The sequence below is a fragment of the Megascapheus bottae genome, chromosome 15 (genome assembly GCF_031878675.1).
Source record: "Megascapheus bottae isolate mThoBot1 chromosome 15, mThoBot2.hap1, whole genome shotgun sequence".
NCBI classification, from domain to species: domain Eukaryota; kingdom Metazoa; phylum Chordata; class Mammalia; order Rodentia; family Geomyidae; genus Megascapheus; species Megascapheus bottae.
This window is the reverse complement of record NC_143523.1, coordinates 40,761,171-40,782,160: the sequence shown is the minus strand read 5'-3', so window position 1 is coordinate 40,782,160 and position 20,990 is coordinate 40,761,171. Positions and strand designations below refer to the sequence as shown.

The window sequence follows — 20,990 nt, the reverse complement described above, 5'->3', positions numbered from 1 at the left end:
TCTCTACACAAACACTGATACAAACAGGTGCTGCAATATGATGCCTCTCTAGATTAGTACTAGGTTTGCACCGAACTTTGTATCCTTTATCCTGGAGCAAATAGTAGTCAAGATGAACTACTACTGAATAGTTCTACATAAATATATTCCTCATTTTATAATCTGTATAAATACTATTTTTAAATAAAATTATACAAGATTACAAATTATAATTGTATGAAGCCATTACTGAATGTGAGTGAAAGCAAACTCTAATTTGTTTGAGAAGTAATTACAAACTAGAGTGGATGGTCTTATGGTAATTGTTAATTATGTCACAATTTCTCTACAATAAAACTCTCAGCTAAATAGGGAATATATAACATATTCATGAGTTAGTTTAGCAGTATGGTTAAAATACAAAATGTTTCATGTCTGTCTTGGTTATACATTTATTAATGCCATATGGTTGATCATCTGTGTAACAGTCTCCCTGACTGGTGTCAGACAGCTGAAAATGAAAACACATTTGCTTTGTAACTTATAGAGAAAACATATTTCTTATCATAAACATAAATATGATAGATTATTGATCACTAAATTATCTATCTCTGTTCTTTAAAGTAAATTGGATCTATTTGAATCTGAGGTATTCATCTAAGGATGAAAGTCTTAAAATTATGAGTTAGAATATCTAGAATTTCTTGCCATATTGTCTTGCTCAACTGTCTCATTTCATATGTAGGGAAGATAATCCTATTTAAAAAAGTATTATCCCTTGTAGAATATATGGATGGTCTGAAAAAGTATTACTACTTAAACAAAGGCCATCACAATCCCAGGGTGTGGTATTAGATTTAGTGTGACATTGACACAAAACAGACACATTCATTATGTAATAAGTTTATTGCAGTATAATTGGCCTGCATGAATTATGAGTGATCATAAAGAAAGACCTTGGTAAAAATAGATGTCATAATACTGCTCATGAAGTAGTCTATTAGAGCTGGTTAAGGCATTTTTATAAAATGATACATATTTGCATATTGCAATTGGGTGCAGCTGTGACTGACTGAATAAAGATAAGTCAATGGGAGATAACTCAATAAAAGGTAACTGTCCATTGGAGGTGCCTGATTATTTTCAAAATAAAGGAGAGGATAGGAGAAGATAGATTAGGAAAGAATAAAAAACAATAAAAAACAACACTTCTCCAGGCTTTCAAATTGTTACTCTGGATAATCATCTTTCTGCTATCACTGATGAATCTATCTAGATGTATGGGGGGGGGAGAGAGAGGGGGGGAGAGGGAGGAGTTTACAAATTATGAGTGATTTATCAGGTCAAACCGTTTTAAAGAACAGTCAACAGAAGTATTTACACTTATCCAAATCAGGTATTTTCTTATTTTCTTCTTCTGAAGACTTTTATAGTTATTCTTTGGAAACCAGTAAGAAAAAATAACTTGCATTTTTTGAACTTTCTCTCTGGATAAATTAGATATTTGGGCCTCAGGGTTATGAGAAAATGTAGTTTCCATATTTGAATAAAATATCACAGATACTGGCTCATGTCACCCTTGTTTCTACAGTAAGTTGAGTAGATCTCTTCAAGCTCAATAGTCCTCTCCCATGCTGAAACAATCAAGGTGATGTATGTGATGTGCTAGATCATATCCCAGTCACTTATGCTTTTCTGCCCCTCTCCATGATCTATCAGTGTTAGAAAGACACCGGGGCCAAAAAGACATGAGAACACACATCTTCATATTGTTCAGAAACAAAATGCATTATACTTTCCTTTAGCAGTCCCAAGAGGCATATTAGTAGGCAGGAATCCCAATATTTACAAACATGTCATTCAGAACCATCACTGAAAACACAAATTCATTTCAGTTGTTAAACCGAAAGTCGGTGACTAGCATCTTGTCACTTAACAAATGTTCTGCGTGTCACTATGATTTAGCGATATTTAGAGTCCTCCATGATGTCTCGTGTATATATCTGTTTACAGATACGGGCCCAGATGTTCATTAGCCCCTGGAAACTACTAATTCTAATTAACTGGTTCATTGTTGTTTTGAACACTGGCCAAGATTTTGCAGCTATGTTACCACCTACAATGATTTTGTTGTACATTTTCCTGCTGTTTCCAATAACATTCACTCACTGACCCTGCAGTTGCTAATATTAAAGGGAGGGGGGGAAGACCCCATGGAGAGCTTTAATCATCTTTGTCAACAGAAATTAAATGTTTTAGGTCTCCATACCAGCAGTATTTGCATTGGTTATCTGGGGCTTTACAGAGATGCAGTGGTCAAAGCCAACTTTAGAGAGAGAAAATAGTGTGACAACTCTTTGGTGCCCATTTTATCTCCACCAGACAGATTTCAGAGGCCTGACTAGGCACCACACTGGAATAAGAACAATGACTGAAAAATATAAGAAGCATCTTCTAAAATACCCGTGGCTACAAAATGTGAAGCAATTGTAATGATTAATTGGATCTATTTTTAAAATCTAAAGTCTAAATCTATGTACACAGAAAGAACAGGATAAGAGAGTTCAAACATCTGATGGCTCAGACTATCTTAAACATGCTGTATTGAAAAGCTAACATTTATATTTTGGGGCTGAAAAAATAGTAAAAAAAAGGAATCAAAGTTAAAATACTGTATTTATTTTAGCTGTGCTGAGGAAAATTATTCTGATAAAGGCTAAAGTCTCTAAAAACATAGAAGATGAAATGCATATTTCTGTCAGTGGACATTAATTTTAATAATTAATTTTTTTCTTCAACACATCCCAGGAATTTGTCTGAAGATTTTAACAAAAATCTCTTAATAATGTGATACTCTTATATTTTATACTGACTCATATTAATCAAACCTTTTAGATAAAATTTGAAGCATGTTTTATTATACATTTTCAGTCTATGAAAGAAATATAAGGATCCTTTGTAAGTTTAAAACATAGTTTTTAATTTACTTTTTCCTAATAATGAAAAGAGTTTTCATTATTAGATAGTGTTCTTTAGACATCTGTAATGTAATCTGAGTGGAACTATTTCTGGTAAATGTGCAGAATAATGCAACATTACTTTAAGAAAATCAAAGCTAAACCCAATGACTTAATTGAGCAGGGAACACCTGTCCTCTGGGAGAGACAGACCATTTGTGTGTTTTACCAATTTTTTCATTGTTAAATGATATATCATAAGTGCTCCCTTATGCATGCCATTTTCTTTTGTGACTTCATAGTATCAATGGATAGAAAGAAATGTAAGCACTATTGAAACCAACAAGGAAATTGAATCTGAATTAATTCTATTCCCTGTTGGATTTAATAGAACACATAAGTTTTTATGTACTACAACCTAATCTCCTAAAATACTGTTTCTTGAATTCTACATTTTTCATTGATGTGTCTCAATAAATGAACATTGATTAGATGCTCATTCGATGTCTTTAGACATCTCCCAATTTCTTAGTCTATTTGATTCAAAGTGAGTTTAGAATGCAGTTTCTCATTCTCTTCATTTTATAAAGATATAATTGAGCTTGTGCTTTTTGCTTAAAATAGAAAGTAATGTTATAAATGGTTCATGATTTGGATGAAAACCTAGAAGATGGTATTTGTGAGATATGTAATTATATGGCACTTTAGGGCCACAATTGCTACATTGTTAAGCATATGAATATGTATTATATCATAGACATCATTACATATAAATATAATGGATTATATGTTATTTATTACATGTGACAAATGAATTGAGAAGAGTAAACTTTTTTTTGGTTGGTTGTGGGACTTGAACTCTGGACCAGAGCACTGTCCCTGAGCTCTTCACCTCAAGGCTACCCTCCTACCCTGTGAGCCACAGAGACACTTCCAGTTTTCTAGTGCTTAATTGGAGATAAGAATCTCATGTTCTTTAGTTTCTGGGCTGGCTTTGAAATGTGGTTCTCAGGTCTCAGCCTCCTGAGTAGCTAGGATTACAGGCGTGAGCCACTGAGCCTAGCTTAAGGAGTAAATTTCTATATTAAGGAAATAGCATCCTATTATTGTCACATAACCACTGTGTTAGATTGGGGTTAACACGCCTGTGTGAGTTAGCATGACATGGGTGATGACTTCTCAAGTCTATGGTTGGGGCACAAAAGCAGGCATAGACTGTCCATAAATGAGTGAGTAGAGTTGTCTCCTATTTATTTACATAAATAACCAATCTCCTGAACTTAGATTGAATGCTATATTTTGCCATTCCTGTTATGGTAAGTAATATGAAAAGGCTTTATAATGGTTTCTGTTGCTATTGTGACATCATTTTTTTAAATTTTTTTTATTGTAATTAGTAAAAGGGTTACATGATATTTGCCAGATAGAAGGTGCATTAATTCACATACATTGATACCCTTTCACATGTCTTGGTACCTATTTCCCTCCCCCCCCACCCCCCACCCATCTTGGTTTTCCCCCCTTCCCTATCAAATTTCAAATATTGTGACATCATTTTTGTCAAAGCCAACACTGCCTAGAGAGATCATAACTTTCTTAGGTATTGATATTATTCTACTTCTCCTAAATACAGAAACAAATGAATTTGATACAGGTATCTGTGGAAGTCATACAGCAAAATTCAGACCTGCACTTCCCCATACCAATAGCCCCTAAAGCTTAAAGATAAGTTAATTAAATTTAAATACAAATGAATGTGATTTCTCAGTTATACACAACACATGCCCAGATCAAAGTGATTACATGTGCTTAGTGAGCATTGTATGTCAGAGCATAGAGAATGAGCTTATTATTGTCAAGTGTTGGTGACAGTAGGCCATTAGTAAGGCTTGGTAAATGGCAAACATTTTCAAAGAAGTGATAGAAATAAAGTGTGCCAGAAGGCAATAAATTAGAATATTTCAGGATTCATAACGCTCACAATTTAGAATTGTGTAGGCTTCTATTTCTTAATTTAGAATCCTCACAAGGATTTGCGTAAGTCCTTCAGATTAAAGAGGAAATTATAAAACATGGACTATAAATGCCACACATGCATTGAAACTACTCAGAAAGTTGCTGAAGATGATGTAATTGCTTCCTGCGGGCTTCAACTACTCAGAACACATAAAACATTTTTAAGAAAATTTCATTTTAAACATCTCAGTTGCCTGAAGAGAACTGGATTGGTGTATATCTTTCCTTCTCTATACAGTAAATGTGTCTGGTTTTTGTATATCTACCTATCTATCTATCTATCTATCTATCTATCTATCTATCTATCTATCTATCTATCTATCTACCTGCCAGTTCTGGGGCTGAACTCAGGGCCTGGGCTCTGTCCCTGAGCCTCTCTGTGTTCAAGGCTAACACTAATACTTTAGCTACATTGACACTTTCAGCATTTCCTGCTTACGTGGTAATAAAGAATCTAGCACAGTGCTTTATGCTTACGAGGAAAGCATTCTACCACTAAGCCATATTCCCAGCCCAGTGTCTGATTTTTTGATGACCTCTCTTGTCTATTCACAGTAAGTCAATAAATAAACTTCCTATTTTTATATGTGTAATGAAGAGTACAAAGAAGTCTGAATCAAGAATTATCTTATGAAGACATTTGAGTTTCTTTCACATGTTGTCATTACTGGACCAATTTAGAAATTTCAGAAGAATATTAGGATTCTAAATTAAAACACGCCAGACAGGTTTTAATTTTTTTAATTTAGACAAGGAAAATAGCTTTGAATCAATTATCTGTGGTTTTCAACATATAATCAAGAATTCTGACAATATTTAGATGTTGAGTTGCCAGGCTATTAGCAATGAAGAGATTTGATTAGGCATCCATATTAATAAACACCTGTCACAATAGTCCAACAGATGTTATAGGAAAATAGCTAATACAAAGTCTAAATTTAAAAATTTTGATTGCATTGGTTTGTAATGTGACCTCTAAATTAAACTTTATGATCTTTTCCCTGTTTGTTTACTAAAATTCAATGAACAATTTTTTTCAATAGATAATTTTTTTCAGTTTTAAACAAGCAAAAGTTTTAAAATCAGTCATGTGAAAAAGTATTTGCAAGGATATCCGCTGAAAGTGCTTGATAAATGATAATATATATGGAATGTATATGTATATATATTTGTATGCATAAAGTATGCATGCATGCTACGTAATTTATTATCTCACTGTATTTTTTTTCAAATTCTCTAAACTAGTACATTGAATTCTAATTAATAATTATATGTGGTTACTTGCATGGGTTCATAGTTTGGAAAAAGGATATATTAGTAGAATCCTAGTAAATGCTAGTTAATGCACTGATTGATACAATGTGGTAAATTACTTTAACATTGTTTTCTCTCATTTTAGTAGCATATTTCATTTTAATGATATAGGTGAATAGTGTATGCAAAAAATATTCTGTGAGAGACACCAAGTTCATGTAGGACCAGAAAAGATATCAATCCATAGTTAAAATGAAGGGCGCTTGTAATTTATATTTCTCAACACATAATACAAATTTATTTGCCACATTTATATGTTTTTTCATATAAGCATTGCTTCAAGATTATCTACAAATTAACTTAAAATATCTAAGGCTCTGTCTCAAATCAAGATTATATTACATGGAGATCTCATTTATAAATTTTCGTAAGAATCTGATGAATCACAATTACTACTACAGATACTCATCCTTTTAAACTCTGCAAATCAATCCATGAGATGAATAGGATAGTGATTACAATGCCTACTTTAACATGATAATTACTGAGAGAGATTAATTGCTATAGTGACTCTTTTTAAGTACAGTTATGGCCAAGTATGAATAGACACCAGGAACTTGGTATAGATGTTATGAACTTTTGCAGTGCCAGAATCTAGCTGTTTAATAATTAGTAGAAAAGTGAAGAAGATTAATCAAAATAAACCATAGAAGGAGAAAAACTATGAGTGGCTCACAAGGTTAAATGTAGTCTAAAACTTTGGTGTGCAAAAAAAGAACAGATACACATGTATATGCAAACACACACAATCTGATGGTATAAAATTACCTAGAGCAAATGTTCCCAAATGGGTTATATATCTTACTCTCTTCATTAACGGATTTGTTTTTAATCTTCTATCATGTTTAAATGATGTAGTATACAGTTCTGTGTTAAATATTGCATAAATTTAGATTTCCATGAATGTTGAATAGGAAGGTTAGGATTACCCTTCCTGTCTTTTTTTTCCTTCTTTCCTCCCTCCTCCCCTCACTTTCCATGAATCTAAGTTTCCAGTACCTATTTCTCTTTGTGTCAATTCTGACACCTTAGTTTCTCAAAGACACTTGGACTAGATTCTTTTTTAAAATAGTATTTTCTTGTTGGGGTAATGTATAGAGGGGATATAGTTACATTTATCATGTAGAGAGTACATTACTTCTCAAACAGTGATACCCCTTCTCATGTCATCCTTCACTTCCTCCCACCCCTTCCAATCATCTTGTTTTGGCCTAGATTATTTAACAAGGCTAATATATATCTCTTAGCTGATATGAGTTTCTGCACTATCTGAAAAGGGCTCAGTTTGTTTTTCCTAATATTTCTCTGTCCTTTTTGTAGGGGAGATGAATTTTGGTAAGAAATCATCAATGCTGAATTTTCTTTCTCAAGAGCTGTCCAAATCTTAAGTAAAATACCAAATATTTCTTTCATTTAATTCTCTTCTTCCTTGTGTCTAATAAAACCATCTTCATATAAAGAAGAGCTTTTTCATTTTTCTTTTCTTCTGCTACCTTATTGTAGCTGTTGTGTTAAATGCCCCATTTTTTTTCAGCATTCTAAAAAGTCTTGTCTTGAATGAACCATATTTTCTTGTCTTAGCATTCTTGCCAACTAAACACCTCTAACATAATATTTAAGTCTTGTAGGACATGTTTTCTATGTGGTTCTAGGAAGTAGACCAAGGAAAAATGTGGATTCATCAGATTTTCGCTAAGTTTAAAGAAATATTTGGAATTAGCAAAATATTTCAATTGATAAATTGCCTAGCAATTTTAAGGTCCTGTGTTCACTTCCTATTAGAGTGCAAACAAACAAACAACAATAAAAAGAAAACAAAAAGAAAAAAGGAAAGAAAAAGAACAAGGAGGGAGAGAGAGATAATGGGGAGATTGGAGGAAGGAAGAAAAGGAAGGAAAGGATAGGAGGGAAGGGAAGGGAGAGGGAGAGGGAAGAGAAAAGGAAATAGAAAAGGGAAAAAACTGGAAGGAGTTAGGGAGTATGGGACAAAGGAGGAAGTAAAGAAGTAAGCAAAGAAGGAAGCGAGGGAAAGAAGGTAAGAAGAAAGGAAGGAGATTTTTGAAAACTGTCTAAATTTGCTTTATCTCAGTGTTGAAATATTTGCAAACAAACATTAGATAGCTAAAGTGGGTGTGGTGTGGTGGGTAGAAAAGATAGTAGACTGTATAGCAAGATTTTTTCCCAACTAAACAAAAGAAAATGAAAAAAATAATTGAGGTAGAAATAGATACTAGTCATGGAGTTTGTAAAATTGTTTTCCAAATATTAGTGTTTATAATCATAAGTTCCACAGAAAAAAAAAGATGAATCTCAATGCCAAGACCTCATGACTGTCACTCCTTGTGTGTTATTAAAATAGAAACGACAGCAAGAATATGAAAAATCAATTTTACTTGGATCTGGAATATAAAATTTTGTTTTTAAGATATGGATTCTAGGAGGGGACCACTCTACAGTTATGAAGTAAGGCCAATGGTTTCTTTGTGTTTAGTTTGCCAGACAGGAACCTCTGCAGCTCAAGCTGACCTAGCATACTGTCTCCATAATGAATTACCATGAGTATGGCACACTAAAACAAACCTGACCTTTGAAGAGAAAATTAAATCATTAATCTCACTTTGGTGAACTGTGAGTGTGTGGATTGCTGTCTCATGTGAAGGATAGTCAAGTTCAGCTCTCAGAAAACAGAGAAAACCTACAATTTCTTCACCTTCAAGTGTTCGCTGTATTTCTGGAAATATTTGCTGTCTTTAAAAAATATACGTGGTTCTTTTGCTCCTTGGGTTTTTTTATTACTTTTACTATGATTGATAAAATCATAATAGTTTTCAATGTAAAGTCTCCTTTATGCTACAGTCCTTTGCTTGTCTAAAAGCTCAGAGAATTCCTTTGTCTTTACTCTTGCAGCTGTGTTCATATGAATAAATGGCTTCTTGTTGTCTTATCACTTACATCATAATGCTTCCTTTGGTAAAATTCATAATTTCTATTTGGGACTAATTCAAAAGGAGAAAAAGATGATAGGTTATAGATAATTATAACATGTTAACAGTATATTCATATTACAATTTTTACAGTGAAAATATTTTAGGATAGTCATTTATTTTCTAATTTTTGTTATTCAAAGATGATTATCCCTTGAGAATTTGACTCTTATCATGAACTTTCAAAAGAAATATCGTGCTTTTTCTTATTCTTACCTGTTATCTTTACTCCTAATTATCTTTTGTTTGATAACATATAATAGGACCAAGAATACAAAAAGTCATGACCACAAAGTTTATCTGCTGCTTGGTCAAAGAAATGGATTAATTAATCTCTTGAAATACTTATTTTTTGAAGAACTTTTATTTTAAGTAGACAGTTTATCAAATTTTTACTTTCTGTTTCATAATGTTCTGAAAAATAGACACAAATCAATCATAGACCATATTCCCCTAAAGCTTAGACCATTGTTTAAGAGCTAAAATATGTGAAACCATATTAAAAATGGTATGAAGAATGTTCAGGGAAATGAAAGATGCTTTCCTTCTTTTGACAAATAAGAAATGGCTTTTGTAAAATAACTATTTTCAGAGGCTTTTCCTGTGTACCACCAACTGGCCCTAAACTTCTTTTTTATCTCCAAAGTACTGGCTTTGACATAACTTGAGATATGACTAAATGTTCGTTTCTAAAATGAGAAGGTAAATTATGTTCTGTGTGAGTGTGTGTGTGTGTGTGTGTGTGTGTGTGTGTGTTTGTGCTGGTCTGAGGTTTGAACCCAGCATATAGTTTCTGCCCCTGAAGTTTTATTTTATAACCATCATTTAGTTCAAAGGTTCCCTCTGGTTTGGGGTTAATTAGAGGTAATAGTCGCACAAACTTTACTGACAGAGTAGGTTTCAACCTCCTGAATAGTTAGGATTATAGACATTAACCACAGGTCCATGACTGGGCCTAAAATGAAGAAAAAAGTAAACATAACAATACCAACAAATAAATAAAGTCCTGATGACTTCTAGGCCCTGAGTTCAAGACCAATTAATTAATTAATTAAAGACAGTTAATTAAAATAATGTATGTGCCAGGAAGTCGCACTTGAACAGTTTTATAATTTTATGAAGTCACTGTTCTGGAATCTCCTAGGAAAGGACAGGCATATGAAAAGTTCATCTGGGTTCTCAAAAACAAACCTGTAAAGTCCAGGTGCTGGTATCTCACATCTTTAATCCTAGCTCCTCTGAAGGCTGAGTTCTGGAGAATTCAACAGAAACAAAATTGACTTGATGATTCAGAAAAGAGTAAAAGATGCTGCCATTAGAAAACACATCTACCCACAATTTTACCAATGCTAAGGGTCATAGTTTACACTAATGGATTTATTGTTCTAGAAAATTTCTCCGGGTCAATATTGTGCCCCCAAACTGGGCCATGTGTCTTCATGAACAAGAAACACACTGTAGGACAATAATTATGACTCTTAACCCCCCCAGCTATATCTGCATGCAGATTCAATAAAGGGAAAAATGATAAATAGATAAATAATAATCTGTGTCAAAAGAAATCCAACCAAAGAAGGGATTGTTTATTTCCAAAGTCTTGATACTCATCCAGATAGAGAATGATGCTTTATTGGACAATATTCAGAACTATAGCTCGGACTACTTGCTGCATATTATTTTGCAATACTTTCATGATTCAGATGTATCTGTTGAATTCTATATCACAATAGCAACAAAATAAAGAAGCTATGTGATTTATTTTTAATTGGACCCCAAAGCACTAATGACAATCTTATTTTTTCAATTAAACAGACCTGCATTTCTGTACCTTGGGGATGGAGAGGTAGAATCAAAGGACCTTTGAGTGAGTGAGAAAAATAAGCAACTATATCCATATTTGGACCAGAGTAAACAGGTCATTACTATGTATATTTTCTCTAGAAAATGAAGAATAATGTAAATTGATCACAGAAGGCACTGAAGAAAATATTTGACTATCCTTATCAACTCTAGTATAGAATTTGGTATACTATTGACATAGGAGAAAGTTGAGGAACTTGAGAGGATAAAAAGAAAAAAAATGATTTGTAATGCAGTTTGTAAAGGCAGTTTGTAGATTTCAGGAAGGGGATCCTTACTACCTAACTGCATGTGCATACACAACAGCAATCATAGCAACAATCACAACAACCAAAGCAACAATAGCAATCAGAGGCATTCTCTCAGGTTGGTCCCCAAAGGATCTCTGAAATAAGCCCATTTTTGTTTCATAAAGAAATCCATGTTAACCAAGAAAACTATTATTGTTATGCACAAAGAACTTTTAGAATTATTGTTTTTTTAAATAATCCACCATCTACAATGTGACAGTTTCAAAACAAGTAATAAAATTGGCCTTGTGCCCAGATGGAATATATGCTTTGTCATCTCAGATGCATTGATGAAGAGTTTTGATTGTTTCCCAGTTCTTTCCATCAACTTGGTAACATGAAAAAAATCTTTGCTAGAATGTCAACAAAAAAAGAAAAAAAAAAGAGGATTTTACCATCCCCTGAGTTTGTGCAGACACAGTGCTAGAAGCTTGTAAGGGTCTAGATCTGAAGCCAGTCAAGATGCACAGGTAGGTGAGAATCTTCTCCCCATTTAACCAGTGAAAACGCAGAACTGGAGATACCGTTTAAGTGATGGAGCACCAGCCTTGAACAAAAGCCTGGAGAGTATAATGCCCTGAGTTCAAGTCTCTGTACACACACACACACACACACACACACACACACGCTTTCTTTCTTTCTGTGCAATTACCTGAGTTGTATGTCTGGATTCTTGAGTACAAGTAGGAATGCTCTTTTCTAGTTCGTACTGTGTCCTCTACATCTTTCTAAGAGATCTTATATTTTCTCAAATATTGAGTATCTGGTTAGAATGGACCCAGGTGGAGTAACCTTACACTCTGGTGATAGGTGTTCAGAAGCTAGAAAGCACTGGGGTTCTTAACTCTGTAAATGTTATGTGTGAGAATTATAAACCAGTCTGTTGAGCCATTTTAGTTTGGTAATAATGACATTTAGACCCTTGCTAATTGGTGCTTTACTTCTTGATCCAAGCCCCCAGGAAAGAGTAGGACATTGTACTCATATTAGCACAAATGATTTGGAACAAAAAAAGAACAGACATGATTAATATATAATGCATGTAAGTAACTTTAGGTCTATATATTTTTTGTATATATAAATTTTCTTTTTACTTTCATGAAATGACATTTTTTTCTTTACTTTAATTCCAAAGGTGCATTGGGTTACTAATTAGTCAAGATAATTGTTAGCTCATTACTGACTCACTGATTTTTCAAGAACTTTTATAGAGTTCTCAAAAGTTGTAAGTGACTGTTCAACAGAGAATGGAATGTCCATAGGGACAAAAATATCTGCCTAATTAAAGTTTTATGCTTGAATACTAGAGGAACAGGGTCCTTGTTTGAAGTCCGATACCTCTCTTTTCCTAATTATTGGTCATTTAGTTACTTTTAAAAAATATCCAATACATAATTACAAATTAGAGAAACCTGGTACCTCCCTTGAAGAATTAAAGAGTTATATTTTCCTAAAGATCTCTCAGTAAATAGAAATGACTTCTGTAGTATGAGTTATGAAACAATCTTGAAAAATAACAAATATATAGATAGAATTTATTTATGTGCTTACTTAATTTTGTTTTTCTTATTGAAAGGTTGTTATGGAAAGGCCTATACCAAGAAAAACAGAAGATATTAAAAGGCACTCAATGTAATCCATTTGTCAGTTGATGCTATCGACAAGCAATGTCATTGTGTGTGCGTGTGTGTGTGTGTGTGTACACATCCTGGGGCTTGAACTTAGGGCCTGGGTACTGTCCTGAGATTCTTTTCCTCTAGACTGGCACTGTACCACTTGAGCCGCAACTCTGGTTACAGATTTTGGTAGCTGATTGGAGGGAAAAATTTTGTGGACTTCCTTACTCAGGCTGTCTTTGAACAGCTATTCTCAGGGTGATCAGGTGATCCTCCTGATTAGCTAAGAGAGCAAGCATGTGCCACTAGTTCCAGGCTTAATTACTGTCAATTGTAGGTGTAAAAATTTAACCTTTTTCAAGATATTATTTGTAAAGGGAGAAAAAAAGTAATATTAATATTTGACAAGCACTTATGAAAATTTATGTAAAATATTTGATTTTATGTTACCACGTGACAAATATCACTCTATATGTATGCAATAACCCACGATATCCAGATCCTCTATAGACATATGTGTATTATATGAAAATCAGTACAATATAAATATGTGTTTATAATCTATATATTGATTTATAGATATCAACATTTATGTAGCTGAAATTATGTATATCGGTATATAGATTATATACATACATAGCAATATTGTACTGAGTTTTCGATGAAGGTTCCTACGCTTGCTAGGCAAGAGCTCTACCACTACAGTCACACTACTGGACCCTTGCTTTAATTATTTCTGGATGGTATCTCACAATTGCTGTCTGGAATGGCATCCTACTCTCCTATGTATATCTGTAGAAGAGATTAGCTGGGATTACAAATTTTGGATGTTCTTTGCCTGTTTGTTGAGATGGGGTCTTGCAAGAGCTAAATGCACACATATTACCTCATGTCATTTTTCAGTTTGGCAAGCCCACCACTTTTGAATGACTCACCTTCTTAATGGAAAATATAGGTGATTATTTTTTAAACAATGTTTATTAAAAATGGCTTTTGGTTTCAGATAGTTCAGCCTCTATTTCTGCAGATCTTTGTTATGTAGGATCCCACTCAATGATTTAACACACAATTTGCTGACAAGAAATCTGAAGCATCCCCAATGTAAAGAGTATAGCACATTTCAGGCTGAGAGTGTTGGAAATTTATCATAGTTTCAGTCACTCTAGCTTCCTCTAGAAACTTGGCATGATGCACTCTCTTGTAAAGTATGTATGTTTCTGCCACCCAGTAGGAAGCTTGCCAGGCACTACATTTAATTAAGAATGTGGGGAAGGGAATAATTGTGCTCTGCCACAATGCATTATCATTACTTTTAACTTCTAAAGCTTAATGTTAGTTTTAAGCTTGGGGTCTGGTAACAAGGTTTGGATTTAAAGCTAGAGGTAATTTCTCTTTTATCAGCCCAGGGGTTTTATACAGGGAAATGCATTATTTGGAGGGGAAGTTACATTAGCTGCATTTTTCAGATATAACTCTTTATCTATTGTTGAAGCTTTGAGAACCTTAGCTGCTCTCCTCAGAAACAAGCTTTGTCCATTTTTTAAGACCTGGAACACTGATACATTGCCTTTCGGGAGCTTAGACAGCTTTATTTAAGTTTAACTTTCTCTGGAGATACATAGAAATAATGAAATGTAATACCTTTCCTGAGCAGAATCATGTACATAACTTCTTGTCTTCCCTGGTGCATAAAGCAAATTTGATAAGAGCAACTCAAATATTGCAATGATTAATGTTGAGTTTTTTTTAAGTTATAAAGCAACCCACATTAACAGATTCAAAGAAATGTGGCGATCACCATCTTGGAAGCTGGCATTTTGCACTGTGTGAAAGGATCAGGGGGATTTGTTCAAATAATTCCCAGAGGCATAGGGCCAACAGGGATGTGTCAAGGCCTTTCTGGAATCAGTAAGGGCACACAATGTGTTGGGGCTTCTGTTTTCTGGGAGAGAATCCTCTCATCATTTAGCTTTGTACAAATCTTCTATCTCACAACTTGGTGGTAATGTTCTTGATGAGAAAAGTTATTTGTCTAATAGTGAACCACCAGATTTACCATTCTATGAAGTAAATACATATAAAGAATGGTTCTAGTCCTTTCCTCTCTTTGAACGTTACCATATCTTGGTTTTGCAGTATTTTTCTTCCTTACACTGTCCAACATAATCCTCTTTCCTACTTTCCTCATTACTCCCTTCTCAGAGGTATCAGAACAGTTCCTCTGGTGAACTCTTCTTTCTGTGTACCATTCTTGGCTAAGGATAAGTAAAAGCAACTTGAAAATGAATAATCAGCACAGTTTATGAAACAGAAGAGAACAAGATTTAATAGGAAGAACAGCTATGTTAATTTAGGCAATTACCCATCTATTTTCTTTCAGAGAAGAGGAGATTTAAGCATAAATATCCACATCATATCCCAGTCCATTTATGACAAACCTCCTATCTTCAGAGTAGAACTTCAAGGTTTTGATATATTCAGGAAGGTATCAGAGTCTCTTTCACAGGACCCTGCTAAAGCCAAAATCCATTTTCCTCTGTGGCAATGCTTCTCTGAGACCAATCTCCAAATGATCAGTCACAAAAGATCCAGTAGCAACTTGCTGCAAAAATGTAAGAAATGCGCTGAATTCTTTGTTACCTGCCTTGCAATATCCTGAAAGCCATCCAAGTTTTCCTCCATGGCCTTGTGCACCAAAATGGTAGCAAGTTATATTTACCAATGATCCCTTTGTTTATTTAGAGCACTTTATAGAAATAGACTCATGCCTCTATGTGGTCAGTACTTCTGTGAACATTGAAGAAATTGAGGACCAGATTGATGATCCATCTTGGTTGGCTTCCATATATAATTTGAGTTTAGAGAAAGAGGTAAAGGTCAAGTCCAGACTCAAAAACAACTCCATCTGCCTTTCTGCTACTGTAGAAAGAAGCAACGGCTTGAAAGGAAGAAAATAGACTTATGAAGAATAAAGAGAAATAAAAATAAACCATGTAAAGATAAATGTATGAATGGCAATCATTTTCCTGGAACCATCTGAGTTTAGCCTCCATCAGTTCCTCTTTTTAGTCTTGAAATATCCTATCTAAGTGACAGAACTAAGGAGTAACAAAGAACACCCATCAGACAACTGACTTGGGAGTGTTATGAAGGCATCCAGGCCATCACTTTGCATTTCCAACTGTAGCATTCTCTTGGCTAATACAAGCTGTATAATGGCTTGGCTCCTGTGCTGTGGCTGATTTGATAAAACATATCTTTTTTTTACATTGCAAGAGTGCATTATTATGTGAGATGAACAGAGAATGTACTTACAGTATTTGTGATGAATTGTTCTCAGGCCTAAATTCATTTCTGTCTGGGAGAATTTTCTTTTTACTTGTTGCAGTGAGGTGATCAACATTGTCTTTGAAGTAGAGTAAACAGGTTTCCTTAGATAAGCTTAGGATAACTACTCTGAAGCTGGAAGGTCCAGTTTCAGGGCCAGCTGGAAGAAGAATCTGATTTGCCCTGAAATGTTTAGGCTTCAGTCCATATTTCTTAAGCTCAATTTAACATGTTTTAATTAACTATTGGGAAGATAGAATAGGATAAACAGAGTAGGAGAAATAATATAATTTATTGAAAAACTGTAAGAGAAGGATTAAAAAGAGAAACATTAAAATTAACCTTACTAATCAAGATGAATCACAAGTATGTGTAACATGCAAATTTTAGGGTTTTTTTTCCTGAGGTTCTGATATGTACTGGGGTGCACAATCAGGGAGAATGAGACACGGGATAGCCCCAGCTAGAAATCCAAAGACAAACACTCTATTAATGAATGTATTCAAAAAAAGCACATCAACATTGGTAACTGTGCTAAAAGCCGTATAATCCTTTATTGGATGCAAAATTGAGTGAAGAAGGAATAGATAGGGAGGGTGGCTATCTCAATATGACCTGCCCAATTGCCTCCCCTCTGCCAAAAACTTCACTGAGAAAATGCTATTTTATCCTTGTGGGAGAGAGAGCCACAAACAAATGCACTAGAGTAAATGACTTCTCTGAACACAGTTAGCTCACGGATGAATGGCCATGTTGAAGAGATGAGGGGACAGATTCCATCCTTTGTTCAAAAGGATGGATGCTCAAACATCTATGACCCAAGCTCAGTAAGCAGATCAACCTTGGAATCTCTTGGCCCCATTCCTAAAACCACGGCTAACATTATGAAATGAACCAGGGGGACAGTTTTTATAAAGTAAGTTTGAGTCAAACGTCCAATGTAATTTGTGGCCATATATAGTCATGATCTTAAAACAATCTTTGCACTGGTTGTCACATGCATGTGTTTACGTCTGGGTCATGCACTTCTATCTTTACATCTTTGTTTTGCTTTGCATTAGTAATAAAATTTGCTTGGTTTCTACCTCACTGTATCCTAAAATATGTTCTGAGATAACAGCATAAAGTCAGTACCCGAGGAGGCCCTTACTCCTAGAGACTTTCTCCCTGGTGCATCACCACTGACAAATCCAGGAATAGCATCTTTGCTCTAGGTTTCAGATCCACCAATATTCTCTCTCAATTAATTCATATTTTGCTATAATAGACAACTGGGAATAAAAAGTCGATGAAATTCATCTTTTCAAGAGTGCTTCTTGATTCCTAACAAGATACTTTCATTAAAAACAGTTTTGATATTTTTCCAAGAATATAGCTAGCAAGATAAATGAGAACCCATAAAATGGGAGGTCTTTACTAGCTATGCCTCAGACTTGGGACCTCATATCTAAACTACAACTAAAGTCTAATTGTAGCAAAATTCTAGACCAAATGATGTGAAGTTAATTGCCAGCATTAGGAGTTAAAAACCTTTGGTATATGTGAATATAGACATGTATCTATCAAGTAGACCAATGTACTTTTTTTTTTAAGGAACGACTGTCTTATTTTATTTCAGGGGTAAAGGGCCATTAAAGCATACAACCGATGTGATCTATGCAGCTAAACTAATATCGGAATCCGGATCGAGAATGGATGTTCTTGCTAGGCAGATAGCTAACCAGGTGAGTCACTTATCTATTAAATAAATAAATAAATTTAATAGTATAGGTAATGTACAGAGGGGATACAGTTACATAGTCATGTGATAAATACATTTCCTTTTGAACAGTGTCACCACTCCCTCCTTCTCTCCCAGTTCTTCTCCTTCCATCTCCCCTCTCCCTAAGTTGTCTACATAATATCCAAATATTGGCTACAGCAATGGGAATCTGCCTTTTTTTCTGCATTGGATGTGTGTCCTAAATAATAGTCAGATTCTTCTTAAATTATACGACATTAGTAGGTTAAATAGTGGACAAGTAATCTAAGAAAACAACTATATTTAAAGATTTTTAAATCTGTAAATATCTTTGCATTGTATTCAACTCCAGTTCGACTAAATTTCTGTGAATGGAAGTGAATAACCTAACCAAAATGCTGATTTAACTTTGATATTTTAGAAATAGTAAGTAGTAGGAAACTCAGCAAAGATACAAAATACAAGACATGCGTGGTTTTTATGGAGATGTGTGCTCCTGAACTCTTTAATTTTCTTTCATTATTCTTAGAAGAAGCTATGTTATGAAGGTATCTTATGTCTAACTTTACCTGAGACTCCTGTCAGCTTTATTAGCCAATGTGTGGCGATGTTCGATTAATTTCAGAGTGAGGTATACAATTACTTTTTAAGCTTTCAAGTTGTATTCAACTTTATCATGCATACAAATTTCTTTTTAGGAACACACTTTTCATCTACGTCAAATTATTAATTGCTGATATGTTTAAGTGGAATACCTGTTCACTAATTATTTTTGAAAAGGGATTTTTGAATTATTATTATACATTATTAATATATTTTTATTGTAATCAAGAGAAAGGGTTACATTATATTTGCCAGACAGAAATTGCATTACTTCACAAACATTTCCACCCTTTCTCATGTTTTTGTAAGTGCTTGTGCAGAAAGCTTCAATTCAACACGTGAGCTCACGTGCATATGGCGTCTTGATCAGTGTCATTCCTCTAATCCTCCACATTTTTTCCAAACCTACTCCATCCCCTCAACTTCTCTACTGTCATTTTCGCATATGTGTTGTGAATATGCACAAAAAGCTTATCAATTTTATATTATTTGGATATGTTGTAGGAAGAGAGAAAGCAGCATTAAATTCAGTATCTTTTAGTAATCTACCTAACCTCCTGTTTTTACAGCTAAAAATTTCTGAATTTTCTTGAATCTGATTTTAACATGGATTGAGAATCCCTAACTTGATCATCCAACAGTTTTCATTGCAGCCAAAAAAAAAGTTTTGAGTTTCAGAAAATTTGTGGATCTAAAATATTCATATTATGGACATTAAAATTGCTGGGAACAAATGATTAACTCTAGCTACTCAAGAAGGTTGAGATCTGAATAATAGTGGTTCAAAGCCATCTCTTGTCAATGTCCTTGAGGTGGTATCCTCAATTAAGGAGTAGAAAGTCAGGCTGAAAGCATGGCTCACATGGTAAAGTGCCACAAATCTCTCAGTTTAAATCCTACTACCAGCTCCTCCTAATTATAGAAATATTTTATAAATTTAAGTATACAATGCAACACTAAAATTTAAAAAGTAAAATATAAAATATTTAAAATAAAAATATAAAAATCTTTATATTAGGTGCCAGTTTTAACCAAATATAGAATAAGAATTAATATGCAAAATATATAAGAAATCCAAGCTACTTAGTAGCAAAACAAAATGAATCAAAAGTCTCAAATAAAAAAGGACAAGTTATCTGTATAGACATTATACTAAAGAAGAATATGAGCTATGAAAAGAGTACTTGAAAAGAGGAGAGGTATATTTTATATTGGAAATGATTTGTTCTTCTGGTGTGCTTCTAGGCACTGAAGTCAACTAGCATACTTGGAAATATGAAGAGAAAAAATGCAAATTATGACAGTTAACGCATAGGGCATATGAGCCTCAAATTATAATACAACCCCTGTGAATATATATATGTATATATACATACATATGATTCATATCAATTGAATATTTTAAACCATCTTTACAAATTTTAATGGTAAAGAACATGTTAGAATTTTTAAAGGATATTAATTTATTAATAATATATTTTGGTACAATTTTTACCAATAATATATTTTTCAGTACTATGCTTTTTGATACTTCATTTATACAACTGACTGCCATCCTGATACAACCAAGATTCTCAGCAAATCAGTCAATGAAGGCTGAATCTAGGTCAAGCATTTAACTTTATAAGAGGCTGTGTAATTTCTTTAGACTTGATTGGCTGCAGTAGTGCTTATTCGTGAAGGACCTAATTGTTGTCTTGCAAAGTCTTCTGGTTTTCAGAATTCAATAAGAGAACCTTCTTTGCCTTTTATCTTTCATGAGAGTGGAATTTGAACTCAGTGACTTGGGCTCCCATGGAAGCAGTCTATCACTTGAGCCACACCCCAGGTCTTTTTGCTTTTATATTCATATAGGATCTCAATTTTCTTGTCCCAGATGGTTGCGACCTAGATCCTTCTCCCTATGCCTCTTCTGTAACTGTGATTTGCTCCCTGTGAGTCATCACGTCAGCTCTTGTTGAGATTAAGTAATGGTATCCTAGCTTTGAATTGCAGTCCACCTATCCTCTACCTCCCAATTAGCTGACATTACAGGTGCACTACAACACTTAATCCCCCGTGGGTGGTACTGATCTTGGAACAATTTCACACTAATTAAGTTTATGGTTGGCAAGTCAATTAGACTCCCTGTGCCTCTGTTTCTACTTTTATAAATAATAATAAGTTAAACTACTTCATGGAACCATATAATTCCAAAAATAGCAAAATACCTAGAATGGTGCACAGTAGACAAAATCTTGTATGTGTCAGAGACTGTCATTGAGATTGTTCATAATAGCAAAAAATAGATAGGAAAGTTGCTG

The 20,990-nt window shown here is 34.1% G+C and overlaps 1 protein-coding gene across 1 annotated transcript in view; it reads left to right on the top strand.

The window, feature by feature from the left end:
• Ctnna3 (catenin alpha 3) overlaps nt 1-20,990 on the top strand; it is a 1,180,588-nt gene that overhangs the window by 1,124,108 nt on the left and 35,490 nt on the right. The window contains exon 16 of the mRNA XM_090346411.1: nt 17,962-18,067. Coding sequence (XP_090202537.1) covers nt 17,962-18,067 — 106 coding nt within the window. The remainder of the gene's footprint in view (nt 1-17,961; nt 18,068-20,990) is intronic.